We start from the raw sequence: 26,473 nt of genomic DNA on the forward strand, positions 1-26,473 counted from the left end.
ACATCACGTTGCATGTATTTTCCAACTCAATGAATATTTCGAAAGTGCATTTATGGAATTGTCACGCGGAAAATTTAATAAAACACCACCTTGCATGTTTGCTTCACTCATAATCATACCATAATTTCTTCTTCAAATCCTATCAAAACCTCATTCTACACTCAATCAACTTTTCTACTTTAAAATAACATTTCTCTGTATTTTCATATCAAAAGGAGTAAAAGAAGCTGAAATTTAAGATAATATACATGAATTTCCTTTCTCATTACTTCCTATAAACTGATTTTTTATCTGAAAAATGAACGATGCGTTTGAAAATACATTTCCAAATTGTTGTTGAATGTCATACGAAACTATATTCTAAAGATGTTGAAACGTCCTTAACTATGACTTGATGATGAAATGTGTTGTTAGATTTACGTTAACGGTTATCTATGTAATGTTACGTTTTTAATGCTGGTATAACAATGATTGATGTTAGTTTATGTTATGTTTTCTGCATTTGTTTCTACATCTGCTTTTGGTTTTTTTAAGAATAGTAGTTTATGGAACTAAAGTTTCAGATTTTTTTTTTTTTTAATTTTAGTGCATTCGAAAATACATTTTCGTATTTGAGGGACATTTTAGGTATTTCACAAAATACGGAATCACCGCTAACTATGGGAAAAATAATGCCCTAAATCCAATTGCTTAAGGGGTCCAAGTTTGTTACCACTTGGATCACTCCATTATTTGGGAGTCTTACATAGTTACATCTTATTAACAAGTTAAAATCAGCATATATTTTTACAAATTAAAAAAGAAAATAAATCAGAAAAGTAAACAGACTATAAGATTTTTCCTTTCTCCAAAGGAAATTATCAATTTTACATATACAACTTGTTATACAACAAAGGTCCATAAAGTTTATTTTTTTTAATTTACACTTCATCACATGGTTCATCTAAACTTCAAGAGATCGAGCTTGCATCCCTCGGATTCCTTCTCTGTCATTATATAACATAGGATAGGAAGTCAAGGCTTCAGAGTTGCTTTGGATAAGGTTTGGCTCTGGCCAAAAGTACAAGATGAACTTCATACTGTGGTTCACATTATTGAAGATTTACATATATCACATATAAAAGTTGTCTATTCTCACAGCCAACAGCTCCAACTCAAGTTCTTTTAGGCCCTATTAAGCCATAAGACTGGATCAAACTAAAGCATACCAATAACAGAATCAAGTCAATCTTGCAATATAGAATGCACTTCAAAGTGTTGCCAGCATACTGTCATACCGATGGCATTCTCATATCTATCAACAAACTTTATGAGCTTAACAAAGCAGGATCTTTGAAGACCAATTGCAGAGCATAAATCTATTTGTCATCATATTCATCCATTTCAAGCACACTTGTGAGTGCCGACATCCATGCCTGTAAACCATTGAAGGTGTCCTTTTTCATCGATACTTGTAGTTTGTCAAGAGCTTGCCTTGATGCTCCATATCTAAGCAAAAGATTTCTAAGTGATTGTAAACTACAATCATCAAGTTGAATTGAAGCTGTTACCATGTCCTTGAAAATGTGTATTGCTTCTTTGGGTCTCCCAGCATTAGCATACAGGTCAAGCACACTGTTATAACTTAACGAATCTGTCAATAGTCCTAATTTTCTCATCTGATTTGCAATTTGAATGGCTTCATCAAACCTTTCAATTTTCTTGTACAAAAATAACATCATTGCAAAGGAGAACTCATTTGCAGTTCCATTTTTCTTTAATGTCTCAAATATCTCTTTTGCTGGATCAACCATAGAATATTTAGTATAAAGACCAATCATACAATTTGAAGAATATACTGCAGGACCTTCTTTTGACGATTGAAGTAACTTGTATGTTTCTTGTGCTTCTTTCATATAGCCAACCTTTGCATACAACTTCATCAAAGAATTATATATAACTGCATTCCCCGGCAAGCCAGCTCTTTTAAATTCATCAGCATAATGTACGGCTTCTTTAACCATTCCAGCATCACAAAGAGCATTGATCAATACCCCGTAAACTATAACATCAGGCTTCACACCATATCCGATCATTTCTTTGTACACACTTTCTGCCATTTCCAATTGCCCTAATTTTACAAAACTTGAAATCACAGCACAATATGGGATGCAATTAGTCACTAATCCTGCCACCTGCATTTTTTTCAAATAAGGTTTGGCAATGTGAGGCAGGTCAGCACTGGCCAAAATTTGTATGAGAGAACTATAGCTGCACCTGTCTGGAACTACACCGTGTTTATCCATACTATCAAACAATTGACACGCTTTATCGTAGCATTTCCCTATACCATAAGCTTTAATCATCACATTGAACTCAAGGACACTGAGTTTTTTCTGTTCTTGGCACCAAAGGAAGACTTTCTCAGCTTCCAAAAGATGTCCATGCTCTCCATATGCATCAATGTTGGCAGCATAGCATTCAGATGGCATATTGCCAGCCAGATGAAACCTATGAAACCATAACAAGGACCGCTCAAGCATTCCTGCTTCGATGTACATCCGAGTCAAAGCAGATTGGGTGAACTGATCAATTTGGAGGCCCTTCTTATCCATTTCTGATATAAGCTCTTCTGCTTCACAAACCATTTTCCTTATACTGTATGCATACAAGAGGGTACGGTAACTCACAAGATCTGGCTCGAGGCGGGCCGCCTTCATTCTTTTAAAATATTTTGTCGCCATATCGATATCATTATGCTTAGTATGTAGAGAGATAAGAATATTATAGGTCCTCGTGTCTGGTGAGCATTGCAACTCTTCCATTTTCTGCAGAAGTGAACTCAGTTCCTCTAACCGTCCATGGTTTCCACAAATATGAATCATCGTATTGAATGTCACTGTGGTAGGCGGTATCCCTTGTTTAAGCATCTTAACAAAAGTCTCAGAAGCTTCTTTAAGCTGACCAGTCTTTCCATATGTATCAATCAAAGTGTTATATGTATGTGACCCGAAAGAAACATTGGAAAACGATACCCTCTCGTGCAATTCCGGAGCAGCCGTCATATCATTATTACTCGGCCTCAAAGTTTCACCTAACGACCACTTTCTGAAAAACTCCTCCGCTTTCTGAAACTCACCTGCTTTCTTGTACAGTTGAACTACAATCACCATAGTAACCTCATCCGGTTCAATCCCATGTTCAAGCATAGTCTCCAGCCAGAAAAGCGCGTCTTCTCTAAGTCCACCTTTACTATAAACATCAATCAAAGTTCCATAAGTAGAATTCGTGGCAACAATCCCTCTAGCATTCATCTGATTCCACAAACCCTCCAAAAGCGTCCACTCACGCGCCTTCCCAAGAATCCTAATCATAATGTTGTAATGAATCACATTCAATTCATGAGAGTTATCATTAAACCAGTTGAAAATTTCCAAAGCTCTATCCCACTTCAACTGCTGCTTCAAAATAATACTCCTTTCCTTGTTGTTAATCTTATTCTCCCACGGTCTTAGAGCCTCTTCGACATCCTGAATCGTATCCAAGTCATTCAAAATGGAAGGAATGATTCCGCCGTAAGAGACGCGTTTCGTCGAACACTTGGTGTGCATATCAAGTTTCTTTTTTTGAAGAACCCCATCTTCTGAATTCTTCTCGGGACTTTGTTTCTTCAACTGGGTGTCTTGAGTTTTACGAATTCCAGTTCTTTGTACGCGCTTAACGAGGCTTGGTCCGGTGTTGAGAGGGAGTCTCTGTTTTCTAACTGGGGTGTTGGAAACTTGTTCGGCTTTGTCTGTGTTGGTGGTTCCATATGCGAATATGGGTGTGTGGGTGTACAAGAGTTGAAGCTTCATAGACATTTGTACGAAGAGAAACCAGGAGAGGTAGTTCACGCTTGGTTTGGTTTGAAGTTGAGTTACAAGTGACAGTGTGAGAGACAGTTTTGTTTGGTTTTCAGTTTGAATTCGACGGTTTTCGTTTGAGTAGGAAAATGAGTCTTGGACTGGAGCGAAGCTGCATGCTAAAGGGCGAGTTTTTTTAGAAGGATAATTTATTTTAAAAAAATGAATTTCTTAACATACCAATTAGGGGTGGAAATAGGCCAGACCGATAACAGGGGCCTACAGGCTAGCCTATATAGGCTCAGACCAGGCCACACATTTTTATTAAATAGAAAAGGCCTAGACTTTTTTATAAGCCTATATAGTTAAAAAGCCTAGGCCTCAGGCCCTAAACAAAGCCTTTTAACTTATCAGGCCGAACTATTTAAATAAATATGAACAATTTTTTATTATCATTATGTTATATTTTGTACTTTGAATTAAAATACATAAATAAAACTTGATTATCTTGAAGACCTTGTGAAAATAAGATGAAAACACGCGATTAATATGGTTTTCATAAGTTCTCTTAAACAAATAGTATCACAGAACTTATGCTAATAGATAAGTTAAAATAAGTCAATACAAACAAATTTTTAGTCTCTTGCTTTTTTAGTTAGTTAGTCTATTTAAACATTATTTTAATTTCTTATTTACATATGTCTATAACAAATAGGCTTTTATGTAGGCTAACAGGCTAACCAGGCCTTCAAAAAGGCCAGACTCAGGCCTAAAAATAAGCCTACGACAGGCTACAGGCCAGACTTGGGCTTTAATTTTTTTGACAGGCCAGACTCAAGCTTGGCAAAGCCTAACTCGACCCAGCCTATTTCCACCCCTAATACCAATGTCCTTCGTACGCACCACCGAATTGACCAATTTATCTTCGTGCTTTCGTAGATGTATCTCCGAAAGCACGAAATGTGAGATTTTCTCAATTAATTAAGTAGATGTAATCAAACTTAATTAATTTGAGATTTTCCCAATTAATTGGGAAGATATCTAATTAAATTATAAATTAATTGAGAAAATCCTAAATTCTCAATTAATTGAGAAAAATCTTCCGTGGTTACATCTACGGAAAGATTTGATGGGTTTTACCAATAGAGTGTTCCGTAGATGCATCTACGGAACGCTTCTGTAAATGCATCTACGGAAGGAATCAATTTTTTTCAAAAAATGGAGTGCTTGTGCATCTACGGAAGCAGGGGGCAAAAAAGGAAATTTGCGTGGTGTATAAGAGACATATGGAGTCCATTGAGAAACTTTCTTAAAAAATGACTATTTTAAAGTGTAAGCAATAGCAATAAAAATAAAAATAAAAATAAAGAGAATATCTCATTAAACCATTGGATCTCTTAGTCTCCTGACAATATTTCAATTATGCTATCTATTTCCGTAGATGTACATTCGGAAGCACATATTTTTTCAAAAAAATTATTTTTTTCCGTAGGTGCAACTACGGAAGCATTTTAAACTAGTATATATTTGCAAAAATACAAATATTTCAGTTCAAGAATTGTTTCGTACGTACATCTACGAAATGACTTAGCGCCAGAATATTTCGTAGGTGTACCTACGGAAGCATCTGATATAGTTTGATCCAGCATGATCACTCCCCCATTGTCACATTTCTTCTTCAACACTCTCTCTCACCGCCCTAAAAAACCTACTTTATCAATATCATTTTCACTCTAAAGCTCCAACTTTTTGGGGCAACAAATCAAAGGGAGCAAGAAAAAACTGAATTTCAGCTAAATAGTCATCTTTATCCATTGCATTACCCACATTATAATCAATTTTCTACCAAATCAAGCTACGTTGCTTCCGTTGGTACATCTACGGAACGTGTTGAAGATGAACATGTTCCGGATGTGCATCTACGGAAGGTGTCTGTGTTGTTTTTTTTGCAGCAGTCTTGTAATTTTGTGTTATTTCTCTTATTGGTTACCAATAGGTATGGTGCACCCCGATAATATCTCAAGAGAATTATTTCCTTCAGTCGATGTTTCACCGAGGGTTGAAGGGCTAGTCGTAAAGGCGGTCGATGTCGGCGGTGACTTTAATAACAAGCAAGAGTTTGATGATCGGGAAAGCATGCTCACGTGGATTCGTAGGAATGCAACTAACCTTGGTTTTGGTGCGTTAATAGGAAGATCAGATAATGGTACGACAAGAAGAAACACTTTCGTAACAATGTTGTGCGAAAGAAGTGGGAAATACCATCCTCCTCTAAGAAAGTTTAAAAGAGACGACACATGTACTAGAAAATGCGAGTGTCCATTTAAAATCCTTGGTTACATGGTGACTAGCAAGAAGTGGAGATTTAATGTTATTCGTGGTTTGCATAACGATGACATGTGCGAAAAATTACAAGGACATCCTAGTGTATGTCGTCTCAAACTGGAAGAGAAGACGCGTATTAATGACATGTCCTTGAATCTTGTCCAACCGAAAAATATACTTGCCACATTGAAACAAAAGGAACCCGACAACGTATCAAATATAAGGCAACTATATAACATTCGGTACCAAAATAATAAAGCGATTAGGGGAGATAGAAGTAAGATGCAACAATTGTTGAATATGTTGGATGATAACAAGTACGTGTTGCGGTACAGAACTTGCGACAATGGGGTTATGATACGAGATATTTTTTTGGACTCATCCATATTTGATAAAGTGTTCAACACTTTTCCAACAGTGCTCCTTATTGATTCTACCTACAAGACCAACAAGTATCGACTTTCGTTATTTGAGATGATACATGTTACATCCACCGAGAAGACATACGCCGTTGGTTTTGTTTTTTTGAAGTGTAAAAAAGAGGATAATTTTAGGTGGGCATTAGAGGTGTGTCGATAACTTTTGAAGAAACAAGTCGAGATGCCCAAGGCGATTGTTTCAGACTGCGATACCACTTTTATGAATGCGGTGTCAAAGGTATTTCCTTCTTCTAATGCATTACTTTGTCGATATCACATAACATGTAATGTGAGAAGTAAGGTTAAATTTGCGGTCAGGACGAAACAAGTAGAGTCCGAAGGTGGAAAATTGGTGAATCCCGGTGTGATTGTTGAACAAATAATGGATGCATGAACTCGTATTGCAAATTCTTCGACAAAAGAATTATACGTCGATTCCGTCTTTCAATTTCGGAAAGTGTGTGAAAAGTATCCAGATTTATTAAAATATATTGAAAGAACCATTCTTGATAAGGTGAAAGAGAAGTTTGTGTATGCGTGGACTGACAATGTCCGATACCTTGGGAATACAACCACCAATAGAGTTGAATCAACACATGCTAGTTTGAAAATTTGGTTGGCTAATAGCAAGGGTGGCTTGTGTCAAGATTGGGACACCGTAAATCTTATGATAAAAAACCAACATAATGAGATACAACCCACATTTGGTCGGAGCATTATGGTGTTGGAACATCGATTTATGGACAATATTATTTATTCTCAATTGATCGACAATGTGTCTCGAGCATGGTTAAACTATATTTTTCACGAGGCCAAACGAGGTGAAACTGTCGGTTCTGATAGTGTAAAGTGTGGTTGCACTATTACTAGAACGTATGGTCTCCCGTGTGCATGTGTTGTTGCTAATAAAGCGAGACTAGGTGAGCGAATAAGAATGGACAAAGTTATTCCTCATTGGAAAAGACTTAGTTTTGATGATGATGGTTGCGTCGAAGGAGAAAATATTCTCCAGTGTTACAGAATCAGAGCATTATTCAACTAAAACAAAAGCAATACATACGAAGAGGACTTCAAAGACACCTCCCAACAATCACAGATTATCACTACTGCTGATTACCTATACAACCATTGCATATGTTCACCCAACAAACAAAGAAAGGGGTGACAAATACGTTTACAAATAATAACGGTAAAATTAACAACATGATGATAATATAAATATAGCAAACACAAACTCATAATAATAAGCAAGGAAGCCCTACTACTTAATGCATCTGCTACCTTTTAAGAGCCTTTGACTTATGCTGAATAATAAAAGAAAATTTCTACAAAAAACTCATTCACCGAGCATGCATCTTGTTTATCACCTTCTAGATATGAAGAAAATTCAAAGCTTGATGGTCACTGAATAAAATGAACTCCTTCAGAACCAAATAATGTTCCCTACTGACATATAGCTCTAAAGACTACATAGGATTCCTGATCATAAGTATTCCATTTCTGGCGGCATCACTTAATTTTTCGTTAAAAAAAGATACATGTTTCTTCTCATGAAATAACACAACTCATATTACCACTCCACTAGCATCACACTCAATTTGGAACACCTTGTCAAACTCGAGAATAATTAATATCAGTGCCGTACATAGCTTCCCCTTAATTAATGCAAAACTTTGCTCTTGCTTAAACTCCCAATTGAATTTTCCTTTCTTCAAACATTCAGTAATAGCTGCATTGATAGTACTGAAATTTTTGATAAACTTTCCATAGAAGATGGTCAAACCATGAAAGCTACGAACCTCAATCACAGATCTAGGTGCAGGCCACTCCTTTAGCACCCACCTAATCAGAATAGTTTGAGTTTTTAATCGTTAGATTAATTATGGTTTATCCAAGTAATTTGATTTTTATAAATGTATATTAGATTAGATAGAAAACAAAGGCGAAATATTAAATTAAATTAAAGAATTAAAATACATTAAATTATTTTGTGGTAAAGGGTGTAAAAATCAACACCACATTCTCTTGAATTACTGTGTTATGTTAATAATATTCCGATAGCTGCCGGCAACACCTTATTCATCTTCCTTTTTGATCGAAGGAAGTAGGCCGCGCCTCCCGCCGGCACTTCTCCCGGTTTCTCGAAACTAATAATTATTCCCCTTTCTCTCCATTTTCATCCGATCAAACAAATAGAAATCGCGATTCTCCCTCTTTCCACTCACACAACGTGGAGTAGAATGCTCTCGCTAAACCGATAGTTGCGATTAGGGATTGCTCGATCCTACAACTTCATTGCACTGAACCGTTACCGGAACTGAATTCTTCGGCGGTTTTAGCTTAGGTTAACGATGTCGTCGGTGCAACAAGTTGTTAAGCGCGCCAAATACAAAACCACTGTCAAAGATCCTGGCACTCCCGGCGTACTCAAATTGGTACTATCCGTCTCTCTATTGTCCCGTTAACAAATTCCAATTTCTATTCACATTGCCATTTTTTAAGCTGATTCATGGTTTTTGATTCATGTTTTTTTTTACTCTGTAGACTCGAGAAAAGTTTGTTTTCAAGCCTAACGATCCAACATCAAAGAACAAGCTCGAAGCCGATTTCAGATTAATTAAAAGTACTTATCAATTATTATTTATGTAAACTGATTGTAATGCTTAATGCAAGAACATGTGTTGTGTGCATATTTTGATGCTTTTTTTACATTCTGATTGCTAAAATTTAGATCATAAACACACCAAAGAGGGATCGAACAAACCACCGTGGCTTAACCTTACACATTCTCAGGTTTTTTTCTTTCGTTGATTTCAACTGTTGCTACTCTTTTTGATAAGTTTATTGCATTTGTCAATGTAGTCTGAAATTTTTTAATTACTCTTTTTGTTTGAACATTGCATAATTGAGTTATTCATTCCATTCCGCGCGCTATGATTCACTTAGTAGTGAGTAATGTTTGTTTCTTGAAATGAATTTTATAATTATATGGTGTGATGTTTCAGGGAAGCTACATCTTTGAGTTTGAAAGCTTTTCAGATCTTCATATTTGCCGGGAATTGGTTGGTAAGTTTCTTATTTGGATACTGCAAAATAAAATACAATTTTGTTGTTTTTTTAAACTTCTATTATTTGACTTAATTGTCATTCTTGAATTATGGTACACCGGTGCTTTGCCTGATGCGCTATTACGATGTTTAACTGTTTGACCGTAGACCTATGATGCATAGGTACGGGTACGGTACCCGGTGCGAATACTGGTACCGGTGCGAAATACGTCATTTTAAAAAAAATAAGGTACGAGTACGTCAATAAAAAATAAGAGTTTTCTATAAAATGTATGAATAGACAACTAAATTGTTAGGTTCATAACAAAATATTATTGTAAAAGTTTTAAAAGATCAGAAATAATGTTAAGATACAATATAAAAGAAATTAAAATACATAAATATACGATATTGATATTTGACATATCCACAAATTTCACTTAAAATCGAATATTTAGAAAAATTGAAGTACCACGAGTACGGTACGTGTACCCGGTACGGGTGCGTACCCGGTATCGGTACTTCATCATTTTAGAAGTACCCATGCTTCAGAGCCGTAGACTTGTGTTTCCGAGTTAGAGTTTCTTTAAAAAGGTTTTCTTTATTGATTAAACACATCCAAAATATTCAAAGATGTTTAGAAAATATACGATTAGATGTGCCAAATTAAATATTTAGTTCCCATGTCAATACATATGCCAGAGCAAAAAGTGGCGCATCACCAAAGAATTTATCTTCTAAAGAATTTGAGCATGTTATCCACCTTTCTATTATTTTTCTAATGCAATTATAATTATAATTTATTAATAGGAAATGTTAACAAAGATGGTATGAAGTAATATCAAAGGAGATTCTAAGTTGTCATGATTTTCTTTTATTCCCTTTATTCTTTTGCATATACTTTTATTTTCAGTTGTTTCATATACGTTTTCCAATTTGTCGTATGGTGTGTTTGAGCAGGTAGTGCCCTTAGCAAGCATGTAGAACCCCCAAAAGTTGTTTCCGATGAACAGCTTAGCGCTTCTGAAATGACACTGAGAATTAAGCTATTGCAAGAAGATAGGTATTTGGTTCTTACTATTGCACTTATGTTTTTTAAGAAAAAGTTTTGTTTACTATTATGATCATGCGCTAAATTTCTTTTTGCAAACTCCTCTTTGCTTTGTTATTGTGTTGTTACTTCAAAATTATCCATTTATTTATTGTTGTCCTTGCTCAAAATGTTACTCAATAGTATTAACTCATGATCATAAATAATATTTTGAATGTTCTGTTTTATTTACTATAAGGCTGTCTTGGTTTAAGATATTCCTTGATTGCAACAATGTTATTGATTTTGCTAAAGTTCAACTTTTGCAGTAAGTTGCAGAAACTTCATAAAGAACTTGTGGCTAGCGGTAAGCTTACAGAATCAGAATTTTGGGCTACAAAGAAGGTAAAAGTGCTGTGAATATATTACTATGTATTGTACTGTTCTTAGTATTATTCCTTGTTTGCTGAAGGCATTTGAATGTTACACTCCCCTGCGGTATATATTTATTAATTAGAAATCTTTGGTTGTATTATGATGACTAAAAGAGTTTTTATTCATTAACAACAAAAATTTGTTGTGAAGTATTTTGCAAATCAAATATTTCAGTAACGCACATGGTCATTTTAATGGGTTACTCTAATAGATATGCAGAGATATTGGTCAGCATTACTCTATCTATGTATCCATTTTTATATGGATGATATCTATTGCTCCGATTACCTTGTAAATTTATTCTTTTCATCTTATTGAATTTTTAGTCTTATATTCATAAAACATTTTACAGAAATTGCTTGACCAAGATGAAAGCAGAAAGTTAAAACAAAGGATTGGATTTAAAAATTCTTTGATCTTTGACACAAAGCCTACTAGTGATGGTCGGGTATGGTACTACATCTTCCTCTTTTGCATTGGTGCTCTGTTTTTTTTATCGCACTCTGATGTGTATCAGTATTTGCATATTTGGATGTTATCATGAGAATATTATATATCTTTTTTAAGTGCGTATCTGCATATTTGGATGTCATCATGAGAACATATACATCTTTTTCTATATATCTAACTGTTTGTTGCAGCTAAGTAATTGTTTAAAAGCTGCATTGAATTGAATACTGTTAAGGAAAAAACTTATTCTCATCTGTTAAAGAGCACATAACTCAATTTTTGGAAGCTTTTAATGTTTGGCAATTCTATGACAACTGGGCTTTGAACCTGAAGAATATGGTTAAATAGTTTTGTATTACAGTTTGCAAGAATAACTTCCGAAAATCAAGTCTTTAAACTTGTGTTTAGGCATAACATATTTACTATAAAGTGTTCTAACACTTACGAAGCAACCCAATTGTTTTGGAGATTAGAATTTAATAGGTATGTTCTTATTAGCAAAACCCAAATAAAGCTATTAGACTCATTTGTCACTGTACTTCAAAGAAATTATCAGAATGTTTCAAGATGAAATCTGGTTTGTCATTTTCTTTGAAAGTGATTAGAGTTTTCAAATTTTAAAACCCAGTTTGTTATCTTCTATTGGGATTAAATTTATCCTCTTCGTAAATGTCGAGGCCTTTTAAGTCTTATGCTGATTGCTAAGTTGTCTTTGATAGAACATTATGACGTAATTTGATCCATGTAGTCGACCTCACCTAGTGGGTTAAAGCAATAAAGCTTGGTTGTTGTATGATTGCTAAGTTGTATATTTTTCTCACTTGTTTTGAGGAATCAACAAATTGAAAGAAAACAAAGTTTGATTAGAAAAATTAGGCAATGCAAACTGAATGCACTGTCTTGTATTTAAAATTGGATTTGGATCCTCTCATGGTTTGAATCAAACACGAGAGGATTAAAAATGAGAGGATTATGTTCATCTTCTCACCGTTAAAATTATTTAGGCCCCACATATTTATTTTAAGTTGTAAAGTTCAATAAGTTTCAATGGTGAGATGATAAAACAACCCTCTCATATTTGAATATCAGATCCTTTAAAAGACTAGCGACTTCATATTTACCTGACAAAAACGTAGCATATCTATACTACTGCTGGTGCGCATGTATATCACAAAAAGTAGATGCTGTAGATTGTCGTCTTATGTTAATGAACTTCTGTATTTATGGACGAATCTCCATAAAAGGAGATTGTTTACAAAACTGAAGTTGATAAAGCATTTGAAGCATGTCCTTTTATGCATTTTTATTAGTATGAGTATGGGCACAAGTCAACCTATGGATAATCCCCAGATCATCCAAGTATTTGGAGAAGGGTTTAAGCTCACCTCTCCTGTCAGTTTGTAAATACTTAAAAGACAAACCAACCTGTAATTCGACCATTGCTTTGGATTGTTTAAAAATGGTGAGAGCATCAGATTTGTTCTTTAAAAGATAAATTCAAGTGAAACAAGTTGTAGAATCAACAAAGGTAATCTAATTCAAGAAGTTATTGGAGGATGTCACTGGTGCTGGACGCCACAGATCACTAAATAATTTTTAGTGGAGTGGTGTATTGAGTATGTGAAGGTGAAGAGTGTATGTGCTTTTTCCATACAACAAGGAGAACAAAACATGGATGCAGTTTTAATATAATAAGGGATAATGATCGAGTACAATTCGCATAATATTGGAATTGCCTAATCTTAAGTGCCAAGTAAATTGAACAGTAGGAGACAAGCTATCTATGATAGTACTAGAATTATTACAACGGGCAGGAATTGCACAAAATCAACAATGTCACGATTTTTTCATAATTTGATTATGATTTTGCAGCAATCTTACGTGATCTTGCTACACTACACGATTCTATTAAATATATAGATCATTGAGAAATAATGAGATCGCAAAATCGTAAGATTTTAAGATCGAGATTTTGACAGAAAAAAATGATTGAGTTATATTTGGCAAATTTACTAACACTGATAAGATTTTTGGTTATGAAAGGTACATGAAGTAAATTATTTAAGACAAAAGACACACTAGGATTGAAAGATGATGAGAGTTTAGAGGAACCAGATGAAATGATAGCTAAATCTTTTATTGTTTCCGACGCATATATCTGATCATAGAAAGAGGCTCCATAGTAAGGGAACCAATAAGTGTTGTTAGAGGGAATGGATTGGTAATCCTAGCCTTTGGTGGAGAAAAAGGTGAGGGCATGTTCCCGAACACAGACACCTGACACGATGCAGAGACATCAAAACATACTGACTGTAACGAACATAGAACACTACATATATATTTAATTATTTATTATAATTAAATATAATATTGATTGATATTTTACAAAAGATTGAAATTGAGAATCAAAATATATACGTGTGCATTTAAATTAAGCAAATTATTTTATTAAAATGATTCTAAAACAAGACACAATAATATTTGATCTTTAATTATCCATCTATTATTGAAAAAAAATGCAATCAAATTTAATTCTTCTTTAATCTACATTTAATCTTACATTGTTTTGACACATCTTTAACTTTTATAGATGTATCTTATATGTGTCCGACAAAGTAGAAACAATACATTATTTTTAGACACTTGTTTGAGTTGTTCGACATGTATTGTGCCATACGGGTATCGGACACCGATCCTAAGGAGTGTGGAAGCAAAAGAAAAAATACTTTGTTTGGAACACTTATTTGAATTGTGTCAGACTGGTGTTGAACACCAATGTGTCAAATATCGCGGCACGCCTAATCATATAGGCGTCTGTGTTTCACAGGCGAGGGTAGTTATAAGGAGCACCACCTGTAGTTTGCAAGCTAGAAAACACCTCGATCCATGCTCCTTATGGTTACCCAAAATAGTTTGCAAGCTATAATGAAGGTAAACCCCAGAGAATCAATCTGTGGTTTGATTCGAAGTAGATATTCTTCAACAGGTTGATCTGCGAGAATTGTAGCACGAAAGCTCGGATCGGAGCTGTCTTGCCTTTGAATGAGTGAGTTTATGGAAAAGTGTGTCACTGAACACGAGGAAACCACAGTTACCAGAATAGCATGAACTGGTGGTGGTGGTGGTGGTGGAGGCGGTGGAAGAAGCCATGGATCGACTCTAGAGCTCTATGACACCATGCTATAGGGAAAGAATAGTGAGAGAACCAAATTTGAATTTTGTATTCCTTTTGAGTATTCTGTTATCTGATCTAATCAGAGACAGTTAAAGAGTATTTATAAGGTGCTTAACCCACACCTTTCTGGGGATAATCCTACACCCATATGCAGCTGTAACAAACTTGCTCAGAAAGATAGAAAGTTATAATGACCTTATAAGCCGCGGAAGATGACGTGACACACCTCGAACAACACATGGTGCTGAGGTGGTGCTATCTGATTAACTAATAGAAAGAGTATACATTCCAGTTTCTTTTTAAGCAGCTAACCCAAGAGTCAACTCATATCCACACATGTCTATTATTGTTATTGATTAATTAATTAATTTATTTGATCCATGTAGCCAACCTGATATTATTTAACTGTTATATTGGGTTCTCAATTTTTCAAAGCTATGTTTATAATCTAGTAGTATTGGATTCTTTAACTTGAGATTAACTGAGTTGTTTTCTCTTGATTTGTTTTTCAGATAAACCAGGTTAAGTTTCAATTGACACCGGAGATAAAATATCAGGCATGCATCTTCATCTAACTGTGCTCATTTTTACTCCTACTGTTTTTTTATCACATGTCACTTTGGGAAAAAGTTCTGATACTAAATTATAAGTCAATTTACAATACCAATTAATTATTTATGCTACTTTATCTATTATACCCTTATTTATTCTCTCTTCTTTTAGCTCTTTTTAATTTATCTTTTCCATACCATTAATGAAGGATAATTTTGTAAAATCTTTCATAATTTCTCTTTTTCATACAACGTTAGATAGCTATAGAACATAAAAGTTTATGCTAGCACCAAAATACTGTTGCACATGTAACATGATGTAGGTTTTTCATCTATTCTGCGTGTTTCTTGTTCGTTCACATGAATTGAAATCAAGAATCACTTTAATAGGAGGCGGTGGTTTCCCCACTCCTCTTACAGTGGGGTTCCATTTACTCTAGAAGAGATACATATCGGATATCCTAACTTAAATGTGAAAATTGGAGAACATACAATACAACAAGTTTCAAGGTTAAGTACCTTTTTTGGGGCCCATCATACAAAGCAATGGGGAGGGTAGAAGGAAACGTTCGTAGGGTCTGAGCAGTGTGAATGAAATGGAGGAATCCTTTGGGCGTGATCTATGAAAATATCACTCAGGCTTAAAAGAATTTTCTTACTACACAATTATAAGACCTGAAATGTTTAACAAGACAATATGTTTGGTCGTAAATAGTCAATATTGAAAGTAAACGTTCGTAGGATCTGGGCAGTGTGAATGAAATGGAGGAATCCTTTGAGCGTGATCTATGAAAATATCACTCAAGCTTAAAAGAAAATTTTCACTACACTATTATAAAACGTGGAATGTTTTACGGGACAAGATGTTTGGCCGTGAAGCGCCAATGTTATGATGAATGAGTGACCACAAAAGATAGAATAAAAAATATGATCATTGAAGGAAAAATTGGGATAGCATGATTTGCAAAAAATGTGGCAGTCTCTTAGATGGTTTGAACAAAATTAAGAGAGGCTTAGAAATAAATGGTCTATTGTTAGACTTACGCATTATGGTGTCAATTGATCCATATAGCCAACCCCACCTAATGGGAAAATGCTAGGATTTTCATTGAAATTCCATTTATTGTATAAGACGTGTGTGTTTTTGTTGTCAATAAATGAGTTATAGCTTTCACTTATTTTGAGCGTCATCTTGTTTTAGCTGAATTGAGGCATGAACAGCTCCTTTTTTTTTGAAAGATTTTACGTGCTCAAGTTTTACATCATATGGGATGGTCTTTTGGGGATATTAAAGTTGGTTAATTAGTTTTTTGAGAAAATTTTCTCATTAGTGTTTGGGGTAGTTATTGTAGCTCCCATTTTTGTCTTATGGGTCGGAACTGTTTCCCCCCTTTTCTTATGTCTATGCTTTGTATTTCTTATGGATAATTTTTCTAGAATATATGGGGCTGCCTTTCTTACAGGATAATTCAGTCTGCTAATTGAGGGAAGAACCAGATGTATTTCTTTGTTTCTTAATTTGTAGGTTTGGGTTTGTAGTAATTCATGACCTAATTTCATTGGTATAAATTGGTGTGAGTTCTTTGTATTTTACATCACATCAAATTATTCTAGCTTTCTTTCTTTTCCTCTCCTGTCTAATATCTGCAAATTAAATAGATTTTTTATCCTCTTATACTTCCCCTTAAACTTCAGTATTAATTTATTTTCTACATTCAAGAATTTATTTTGGGGTTCTTGGCCAACATCAGGGTTGATCTCTAACCTTGTAGCAAGTTTTCTTGATATATTTTAATTGTTTTTGGAGCAATTTCTTGTTATCTCTCACTTGTATTTCTTTCATTTTTTCCAATATTTCTTCTTTCACTTAAAAATATGACTCGCAGACTATTTCCTTTGCATTGCTGTCTTTCCAGATTTTTACCCTCAAACCAGCAGTTCATCAGGCATTCCGCAGTTTTGTACCCAGTAAGGTATTATAGATGTCAATAAATGTCTATTATCATCTTTTATATTTATTCGTGCAAAATGATCCATTACTTTGCACACTGAATTATTTTATTATTTCACGTCCTTCAAATTCAAGATGAGTGAGGTAGATTTCTGGAACAAATACTTTAGAGCTGAATATCTCCATAGTACCAAAAATGCTATTGCGGCAGCTGCCGAGGCTGCTGAAGATGAGGATCTTGCTGTTTTTTTGAAAGATGACGAGATATTAGAAAATGAAGCTCGAAAGAAGGTCTTCCTCTTTTTTATTTTTTAAACTTGTTAAAGATCTTGCAGTTCCATTTTCAGTTACATTTATTTTATACTGTTTTTGCAGATTCGACTGGTCGATCCGACTTTAGACATGGAAGCAGACCAAGGAGATGATTACTCCCATCTTCCTGTAGGGTGAATGAAACTATTCTGTATCTTATATAGGAGGTTCCTTTACAACATGTCGTTCTTTATATATATTTTTTTGAAATAAACTTAAATTCAATTCTTAATCATTGTTAGTGCAAAATAGTGCTAGCAACTCTTATATGTGTATGGAACTTGGAACACCAATTTGTGTGATCAAATATGTGCCATGGTGGACATACCTGGCGGTTTTTGGGGCTCGCCACAATGGTAAATATCGTCTGATGTTGCGGGTTTTTCCGCCATAATCCGCTATAATGCCTCCGCAAAGTAGCCGGTATGCGGGATTTTGGCTCTCCACCATCAACAACACAGATTCCAATGTTCGTTACGATGTTACTATTTTTTTTTGGGCATAAAAGATTCATAGGTTAATAATTTCCCCATTCCCATGGTTTTCTTAAGAGTAACATTTTGTTGATATAGTTTTGCATATGGGTACATTTTTCCGTGTTACTTTGCTGCCATGACTGTTCTCCTCCAACAGTCCATTTACCCTTTGATCATCATTGTTCCATCCCAACTGACTTGTTCTGTTCTCCCCAAGTCAATATGTTGGAACACATGGCTGTTTATCATCCTATTCCTTTGCCTCACATGTCAGGGATGATAAGAGGATGACAGGAGAAAGAGTCAAATCCCGTGCAATGCTAAAATGAATAAACAACCAAGTGCAAGAATGAATTTCACTCATTTATGGATGCCAGCTGGTAGAAAGAGAACACAGTTAGAAGCTAGGAGAGAATTTACTCCCAATAGAGGAGAGATGATGTGAATGATATTGATTGCACATCTAAATGTTCTGCCCCTTTACAATTATGTCTTACCTCTGCTGATTACCGATAATGGATAGTTGCCTGTTTTACTTGAACAATATAATACAACTATGCACTAGAAATAAATAGAAAAAAATGAAACAGCTAATGCTTATATCTATATAGTTTCAACAGTATGGATAATCAGGTTCTGAATCCTTTTCAATGTTGTCCTTTAATGACTGGTTAGATATCACAAGATTTCAACTCTAGTCCAAGGAAAATTAGCTCACATGACTTGCTTCTCTCACTTTCACTTCCATGGTTTCTTTCGTCCAAGGAAAATTAGCTCACATGACTTGCTTCTCTCACTTTCACTTCCATGGTTTCTTTCGTCCAAGGAAAATTAGCTCACATGACTTGCTTCTCTCACTTTCACTTCCAAGATTTCAATGTTGTCCTTTCACATGACTTTCTTTCGTTCAATGTTGTCCTTTAATGACTGGTTTGATATCACAAGATTTCAACTCTAGTCCAAGGAAAATTAGCTCATATGACTTGCTTCTCTCACTTTCACTTCCATGGTTTCTTTCGTCCAAGGAAAATTAGCTCACATGACTTGCTTCTCTCACTTTCACTTCCATGGTTTCTTTCAAATTAGGGGATAGTTGTGGTACCGGGTTTTAGGATTCATTGGTTAGGAATCACCTTCCTCTACTTCTTGCCTTGATAACTGTTTACAATATTCAGCTAATGGCTATCCTGGAGGGGGTTTCTTTGTTGGATAAGCGGAGGGATCGGTGAGATTACTAAGTGAATTAGTTTGTTTTGGTTGTCTTCTCCTTTAGAGGCTCTCTTATCTTTGCTGTAGCCTCTGATTAAATTTCTTCTTTTTTCCTGCCTATAATTTTGATTATGAATGAGTTGTGTGCATCATATATGATGTTGATCATTTAGTTATTAACAGGACTTTACATGTAGCGCAGTTGTCTATCTATATTGTTGGCTCAGAACTGCTAGTCTGCATTGAATTTTGTATTTTAACTCTTTGCTCTATTTGGTGAAAAGGATCATGGGATCTTCCGCGATGGTAGCAAAGAAACATTTGAAGCTCAAAATACTTTGTATCGGCGAACATTGTTGCAAGATCTTAATAGACAAAGCGAGGTGGTTCTTGAAGGAAAAACTTTAGGTAATCTCACTCACACTCACTCTCACTCTTTCTCACTCACTCTCACTCACTATGTTTTCTACGAAAATGAAGTCAAGTGAAAAAAGAGAAACTTATTGCTACATATCCCGACTCATTTATTGCATTGGTTTTCTATCTCTTGGATAATTACTTCGCAGAAATAAGATGGGATATTTTTTAGATGCTTTTCAGATACATTCTTTTAATCTTATTCCTCCAGGAGATCATTTAGTGGTTGTATAGAATGACGGTTCTAATCGCCAAACCTCAGCTTTATTAAGTGTCTAAAATTCCTATTGTTTCAAAATAGTATGTCTGGCTTTATTGTTTCAAAGTTAGGCACAGCATACTTAATAATATTCTACTTAGCTTTATTTGTTTCAAAATAGTCTCGAAATAAATTGAGAGCAGAATATGCAATCTAATCTGGGTAGGCAAAACATACTTACTGTTCGGTCTGACACGTCAGATTTCAAATATAAATGTAGATACAGATATGGAACATCCAAAAACAGTGGCAGAAGTGCTTGCTCGAAGAAATCAAAGTTAGTGAGGCTAACTTATTCTTGTCTTTTTCTTTCTGTTTATGTTGAGCAAGCTCTTAATTTATACTGCTATACAGGATTTGATGGGGTTATAGAGGAGGAGAGGCGAATCAGAATTTCTAAGATGACACCAATTGATGATCTTCAGGCACAAGATGATAATGCTTTTGCACCACTTTGTATCAAGGTACTACTTTGTCTCGAGAATTATATGATCTCGTATTATCTCTCGTCATAAAATATATACATTATTAAATAGTTTTCTTTTTGGATTAAGTATTTGTTAAGTGTTATGGTTCTTGTGTTGTGTCTTGGTCAGGATCCCCGTGACTATTTTGATTTTCAACAAGCGAATGCAGTGAAAACTTTGGATGATTCCCTAGCTGCTAATTTGAAAACAAGAAGCAATTTGGGTTATGAGGAAGCATATGGCTCTTTGAGGGAGTCGATATCTAACATCAAAACTATGGGATTAAGGGATCCTCTATTGAGCCCTGATGTTGCCTTTAAGGTAATGATGACATTTGTATTACAGTTTAAAATAAAAATCAAACTTTTTGAAAAATTACAAAATTATAGTTAAATAATCAATGTTTAACTAATATTGGAATTAAAAAACAAATTGAAATATGTTCAGAAGATTAACTACTAAGGGCCTAGCAAATCGCATTCATGTACTTAGGAACTAGAAACTAACTACACTAGGAACTAGAAACTACATTTATTGTCCTTGTAACTCTCCCAGTGGATTTAATTCTAGTGTGTAAGCAATTCAGCTGAGTGAAATTGTACTGAAGCATTCCATAACAATTCGGTATTTTTACGACTAAAATAATACATGTGTTTTGATTTTTTCTGCGTTAACAAGAATTCTGTTATTGAAAATGAAAGTGGTTTATTTTTATTCCAGGTCCTTGCTGGATTGACCAAAAATATCTCAAGCACCAAATCAAATCTTGGGAAAAGTTCACAGGAGAGTGTCCTTGATATATTGCCCAACACAACTAAGGAGAAACTACTAGATGTGAGTCATTATGGACGGTTTAGCTTTTATATATCTGTTGTGATCGAAAGTATCACATATGTTGCTTTTATTTCCTCAATCAGCGGTTTAGCTTTCAGTAATATGAATATAGTTTTTTGGGTAGTTCTATATGCATTTTTATTTATAAATTTGATATATTTTAATGCATGCTTCTTTCTTTCCAGCATTGGGTTTGCAGTCAGGAATTATTGAAGCACTTTTGGTCTTCCTATCCAATAACAACACAAAGCCTTGCTAATAAGGTGAATATTGAATGTGATTTTCAGTAAAATCTTTCATTGGTGATCGCTATGCATGACCTATCTAATACTGCACTACTGACACTTCACGTGTCTGAGATGTTAACTTGCTAGCAATTATTTTAATTTTTAATTTTTTATCCAGCCCGCCTTTTGATCTCCGCGTTTCATTATAAGACCAGTGCTTTTGCAGCATTGCAGCATTATATGATAACGTTAAGTTCTACATTGTATTAAGTTTCTATTTGCTTGCATGATATGTCAATCACTAAATAGTTTTATCGCTTGATTATGTAAACTATAGTGCTGGGTCTAACCAGGATATGAGTTTGACATGGGAAAAGTCCATGACATGGGATTTAATATCATGTCTTGTACATATGATAAACTTTATTAGGCCAAGTACCCATTAGACTTGGCTTTGAAAAGCCCGTTGGTGTTAAGGTGTTGGCAACCATTCAACTAGTGTCTATAGATCTAGTCAACATATCAAGGTAAGGCCTTAGATTATTTGATGAAAAGGTCAAAAGGGCTTTGATATGTTGTCGAGGAACCACAAAAATGGCCAGTTAAGCAGGTGCCTGACATTGGCATTTTATAATCAAATAGAAGATAAGCATAATTCATCAAATAACCTTTTGATATTCATTGATGTCGAAGTCATTTTGAACGTTATTAATTGATGTCTAAGTCGTTTTAAACGACAATGAAAACTTTAGTAAGTTCAACATTTCTACAAGCCTTCCTTTAATTTCCTTGACAAGGAAGTTTATCAATGGCACTGGGGTGAATAGCCAGCTAGGCATTGGATGAGCCGTGAGGTATTTTATTTTACTGCCATATGCCATTGGTGGGAATATCCGAATATGCATCATATATGCAGTAGATTGCAGATATTTTGAATAAGATTCATCGAGAAACATTCTGAATTGCATTCTATTCTATCTGATGTCTTGTTCACTTAACAATAAAATGCAGGCCAGAAGACTGAAAGATGCCATATCACAACTATATGCTAAACTTGAGGTATGTATTTAATGAAAGCATCTACTAGTATTCATCAGTTGAATAGGGTCATTGTTTTATTTTGTAATTGTATGGATACGGTCATTAGTTTTATTAGTAGTAATTACTAAATTGTTCCGATTTTTATTTGCTTATTCATAGGAAATAAAGGTATCTTCACAGTCAGACCTGCGGCACCAGGTTTCCCTTGTTGTCCATCCAATGCAGCAGGTGAGCGTCTTGTAATTTCATTTGACCGTGTTTCATTTATTTGTATGCGATCATCCTAGGTTGCTGCGTACTCTGCCACCTAAAATAAGTTACTGTGGAAACTATTACTCCCTCCGGTCCTTTTTATAAGAGACACTTCACCTTTCTAGATTCATTGAATAATTAATGTATTTGGTATATAATATTAACTAAGTACATTAATTATTTAATAAATCTAGAAAGGTGAAATGTCTCTTATAAAAAGGACCGGAGGTAGTATTATTTTAAACTCATTTTTATGTTGGCACGGTTACTTAATTCAGAATAAATCATTTTGTTTATATTATTATTGGAATAGACAAGTTTTTTTTTCCATAGCTTATTTCAATGCTTAGTGCCAACGTGTCCTGGATTTCTTTAAAGGTGGGTTGGTCGTGTGAGAACACTCCCAATGAAAGATTGTCTGACTAAAATTTCTGTGGGTGATATTGACTTTGTTTTGAAACCAATCAAATAGTCTTGCCTCGTGCAGTAATGCTGGCCCGTTTTTGGCAGTTACAATGTCCTCTCTACCTTTACTGCTTATCTTATACATGTATCATTCATTAGCTTGGTACTGATATGATTGTTTTGGAGTCTGGCTAATGTTGAGGAATGTTAACAGCAAATATTTTGGTGCAGGCTCTGGATGCTGCCTTGTTACATTACGAAGCTGATCTTGGGAAAAGAAATGCTAAAGGGTCGAAGCCTAATGGTTATGTTTAAGAGAATGGTATGTCTTCGGGCACTTCCAGCATTGCACCATAACAATTTAGGAATGTATATTCCATCAATTTTGCCGTGACCTCAAAATCGAATGGCTATTTACCTCTATTATGATAAAATGAATTAGTATTATTAGAGTTACTGAGCAAGACGCTTATTCTATAATTAGCTTTGTAGAAATTACTTGTTTACCAGACCCTAGGCAGTCCGACTGTAGTATGAACCAAAATATGAAGAGTTCACAAATTTCTGTCCTTTGCCCCTGCTTCAGTGTATTATTATTACCTTACTACAGTTTTTCTTGAAGTAAATACAACAAAAAATAACTGAATATCATTGAATTTAATTGCTTTGTGGATGTTCAAGATGAAAATTATTTAACTCTGTTTAGCACATTTTTATTTTTTACAATCTGGTATATTTGATATGCGTAATGTCATCTTTCGTAACTTTTGAATGATCTCTGTAATTTTATTCCCGAGGTACTAAAATCTTATTTGATTCCATGGTTGAGGAAATAACGTCTTTGACCCGACTTCAACAGTCTGACGTCACATTGAAGATTTTGCCTTTAATTAAAATAGTAACAAATTAATGGGAATTTTTTATTCCACCCCATGCTTTTGAGCGTACGACAAGTTCCAAAATGTCTCAGAAAATTGAAAATATATTTCCGGTTACATCCCCACACACATAATTCATTTGTTTTTGAGATTCGCCCCCATTTTTAAGTTAAAATCTACTTTAATATATAAAAATCAATTACCACCAAATTCTCTTAATTACCCTAATCACAATTAATTAAAGATGATTTTACATACCCCTGAGAGTAATTACACATCTAAACATAATTAAATTGCAGCAGCCCTAATTATTTGAAATCCTCTTATTGGAACACGCTATATTCCATCATCACACGCTTTTAGTTTCCCAAGCATTGGAAAATGCACTGTTTTTACTCTGAAAAGACATTGGAAACATATCAAACGTTTCTCATTCTTCTTCTCCTATTCATCCCCTATATTAAATCATCTCCACTTCTTCTCAAAGTTATTTCAGTTCTTCCCTCTTCCACTGTCATCTTCAAAATCGATTCAATTTTGTTTCCCATTCTTATTTTTTTCTTAAATCGTGACTGATCCATTAAAAAGCATCATCATTCAGCATGAGAACCGTAAATCCATCCTTTATCAAAACCATGGCAAACTCTTTCCAATTTTTTCATTTAATTTTGACTGCTTTAAGATTTCTAAGGGCCAGTTTGTTTCAGCTTTAAAAAAATAGATTTTTTCTTTGTATTTTGAAAATAGATTTTCTAAAACCGTTTTTCAAAATCTTACAAGTTTTTTTATATTTGTTTTTTCTAAAATGAAACACTTAATTTGACATCCTATAACATAAATATACATAATTGAAGACCAAAACTTAGTCAAAATCATAATTTTTTCAAAAAGTTGTATTTTAAAAATGATTTTTATGAAAATCTATTTGAAATAGCTTCAAAATTAAGTGATTTTTTGAAATTTTGATATCCAAAATTTTTCCCCATAAATAGATGAAATACTTAAAATCACATTTTAAGAATAACTATTCAAACAAATTTTTCATTTGAAGCTTTTATAAAAAGTTTCTTTGTAAAAAATTTTTTCACAAAATTTGGTAACACTATAAAAATCATTTTTAAAAAAAGCCAGAACAAACGGGCCCTAAAACCCACAACATAATCCCCAACTATTCAAACCTTCTGAAACCCTAATCTTTCATTCCCCCCAAACCAACAATGCTTTCGAAACCTCCAAAGGTAATTTCTTTAATTTTTTTTTGCTTTTCATCGATCTGATTTTATTTTCTACTTTTTTGAATTGATAAGTCTTTTTAATATATTTTTATTAAAAAAATATTTTGAACGAATTAATGAGAGAAAAATGATTTTTTTTACTGTTTTGTTTAGACTTAAATATAAGGAAAATGAAGTCTTTATGCTGAGAAATCTGGAGGAATTTGATTTTTGTTAAATGTTGACAGAAAAATCAGTGTTGTACTCAATTGTTGATAATTTTAAAAATTAAGGTGTTTGATTTTGGAAGTATACTTTATTCCCATTAAATTTAAAATTGTTGATTTCACCGATAGATATCTGGATACCTTGAATATTTTGTTTGGTAAGTTGGTGATTGATGTTGTTACCGTGAGAATTTTGTTCTCTTTTTTCTCACATATTTACTTTTCTTTATTTGTTTGTTTGATTTTGTTGTTGTGTTGAATTTACCAAGTCTTTGTGAACTGAGTTTGGATCCAGTAATATATCTGATATCACCACAAAATATTCCACTTCTCTATTATTTTTTCTACTATTAAACTTTATAATTACTATAAGTTTTTAAAAAATTATGTGTCTGTGTTGATTATATCAATTTATTTGTGGTACCAGATGTTTTGCAGTATCAAAATTTTGAATAATACAGTCACACTAATATGTTGTCGTTGGTTATTGTTTTTTATTAAAACTTTTTGGTTAAATGATAAATTACAACGATAATGGTTTTGTTCAAATTTTTAGTTTATAAGGCAAGATTTTGTTTTATGCATTTACATGAAAATTAATTTTGTTGTTAATTTGCAGTTTAAAGTACGGACCAAAATGTGATCCAAATGTTATTCTAGATGCTCTCAATATTTTGTTGTTTGATGAGGTATTATAAATTTGTTTTTGTTATATCATGTTATGATGTTGTTTGGTTATATTATCTATATGTGTCAATTTGTTGATATAATTTTTCATTTTGTAGGGTTTGTTCTTCTGATAACCTGAGTTATGATGTTGAAGATATGACTGAATGATTTTGAAAGGGTTAGAAGCAAAGGTAGAATTTTGAGAAGAGAGACTTTGGCCTTATACTCTTATGTTTGTATGAAGTATTGCATTCTATATCCAATACCAGAGTCAATATATTTAAAATGCATCTTATTTTTTATACAATTGATTAGTTTCTTACTATTCAATTTGTCTTTAGGTAGTTATCACTATTATTTATTTTCTTCTTATTTTGTTTTG

The 26,473-nt window shown here is 34.0% G+C and overlaps 2 protein-coding genes across 2 annotated transcripts; one reads left to right on the forward strand and one right to left on the reverse strand.

Annotated features, from left to right (window-relative positions):
* Positions 1-726: 726 nt before the first annotated feature.
* On the reverse strand, positions 727-3,977 carry LOC131643871 (pentatricopeptide repeat-containing protein At3g23020-like). Its single transcript, XM_058914216.1, has one exon. The coding sequence runs from the start codon at positions 3,837-3,839 to the stop codon at positions 1,359-1,361; it is 2,481 nt and encodes an 826-aa protein (XP_058770199.1). The 5' UTR covers positions 3,840-3,977; the 3' UTR covers positions 727-1,358.
* Positions 3,978-8,578: 4,601 nt separating this feature from the next.
* Positions 8,579-23,799, forward strand: LOC131643872 (general transcription and DNA repair factor IIH subunit TFB1-1-like). Its single transcript, XM_058914217.1, has 20 exons — positions 8,579-9,000; positions 9,110-9,188; positions 9,297-9,358; positions 9,571-9,631; positions 10,573-10,675; positions 10,972-11,047; positions 11,430-11,525; positions 15,215-15,259; positions 17,170-17,226; positions 17,340-17,495; positions 17,580-17,645; positions 19,486-19,609; positions 20,098-20,154; positions 20,232-20,341; positions 20,474-20,665; positions 21,065-21,178; positions 21,364-21,441; positions 22,417-22,464; positions 22,606-22,674; positions 23,335-23,799. The coding sequence occupies exons 1-20, from the start codon at positions 8,917-8,919 to the stop codon at positions 23,416-23,418; spliced, it is 1,761 nt and encodes a 586-aa protein (XP_058770200.1). The 5' UTR covers positions 8,579-8,916; the 3' UTR covers positions 23,419-23,799.
* The last annotated feature ends 2,674 nt before the right edge of the window (positions 23,800-26,473 follow it).

This window comes from Vicia villosa, linkage group LG1, assembly GCF_029867415.1.
Source record: "Vicia villosa cultivar HV-30 ecotype Madison, WI linkage group LG1, Vvil1.0, whole genome shotgun sequence".
Classification (NCBI taxonomy): Eukaryota; Viridiplantae; Streptophyta; class Magnoliopsida; order Fabales; family Fabaceae; genus Vicia; species Vicia villosa.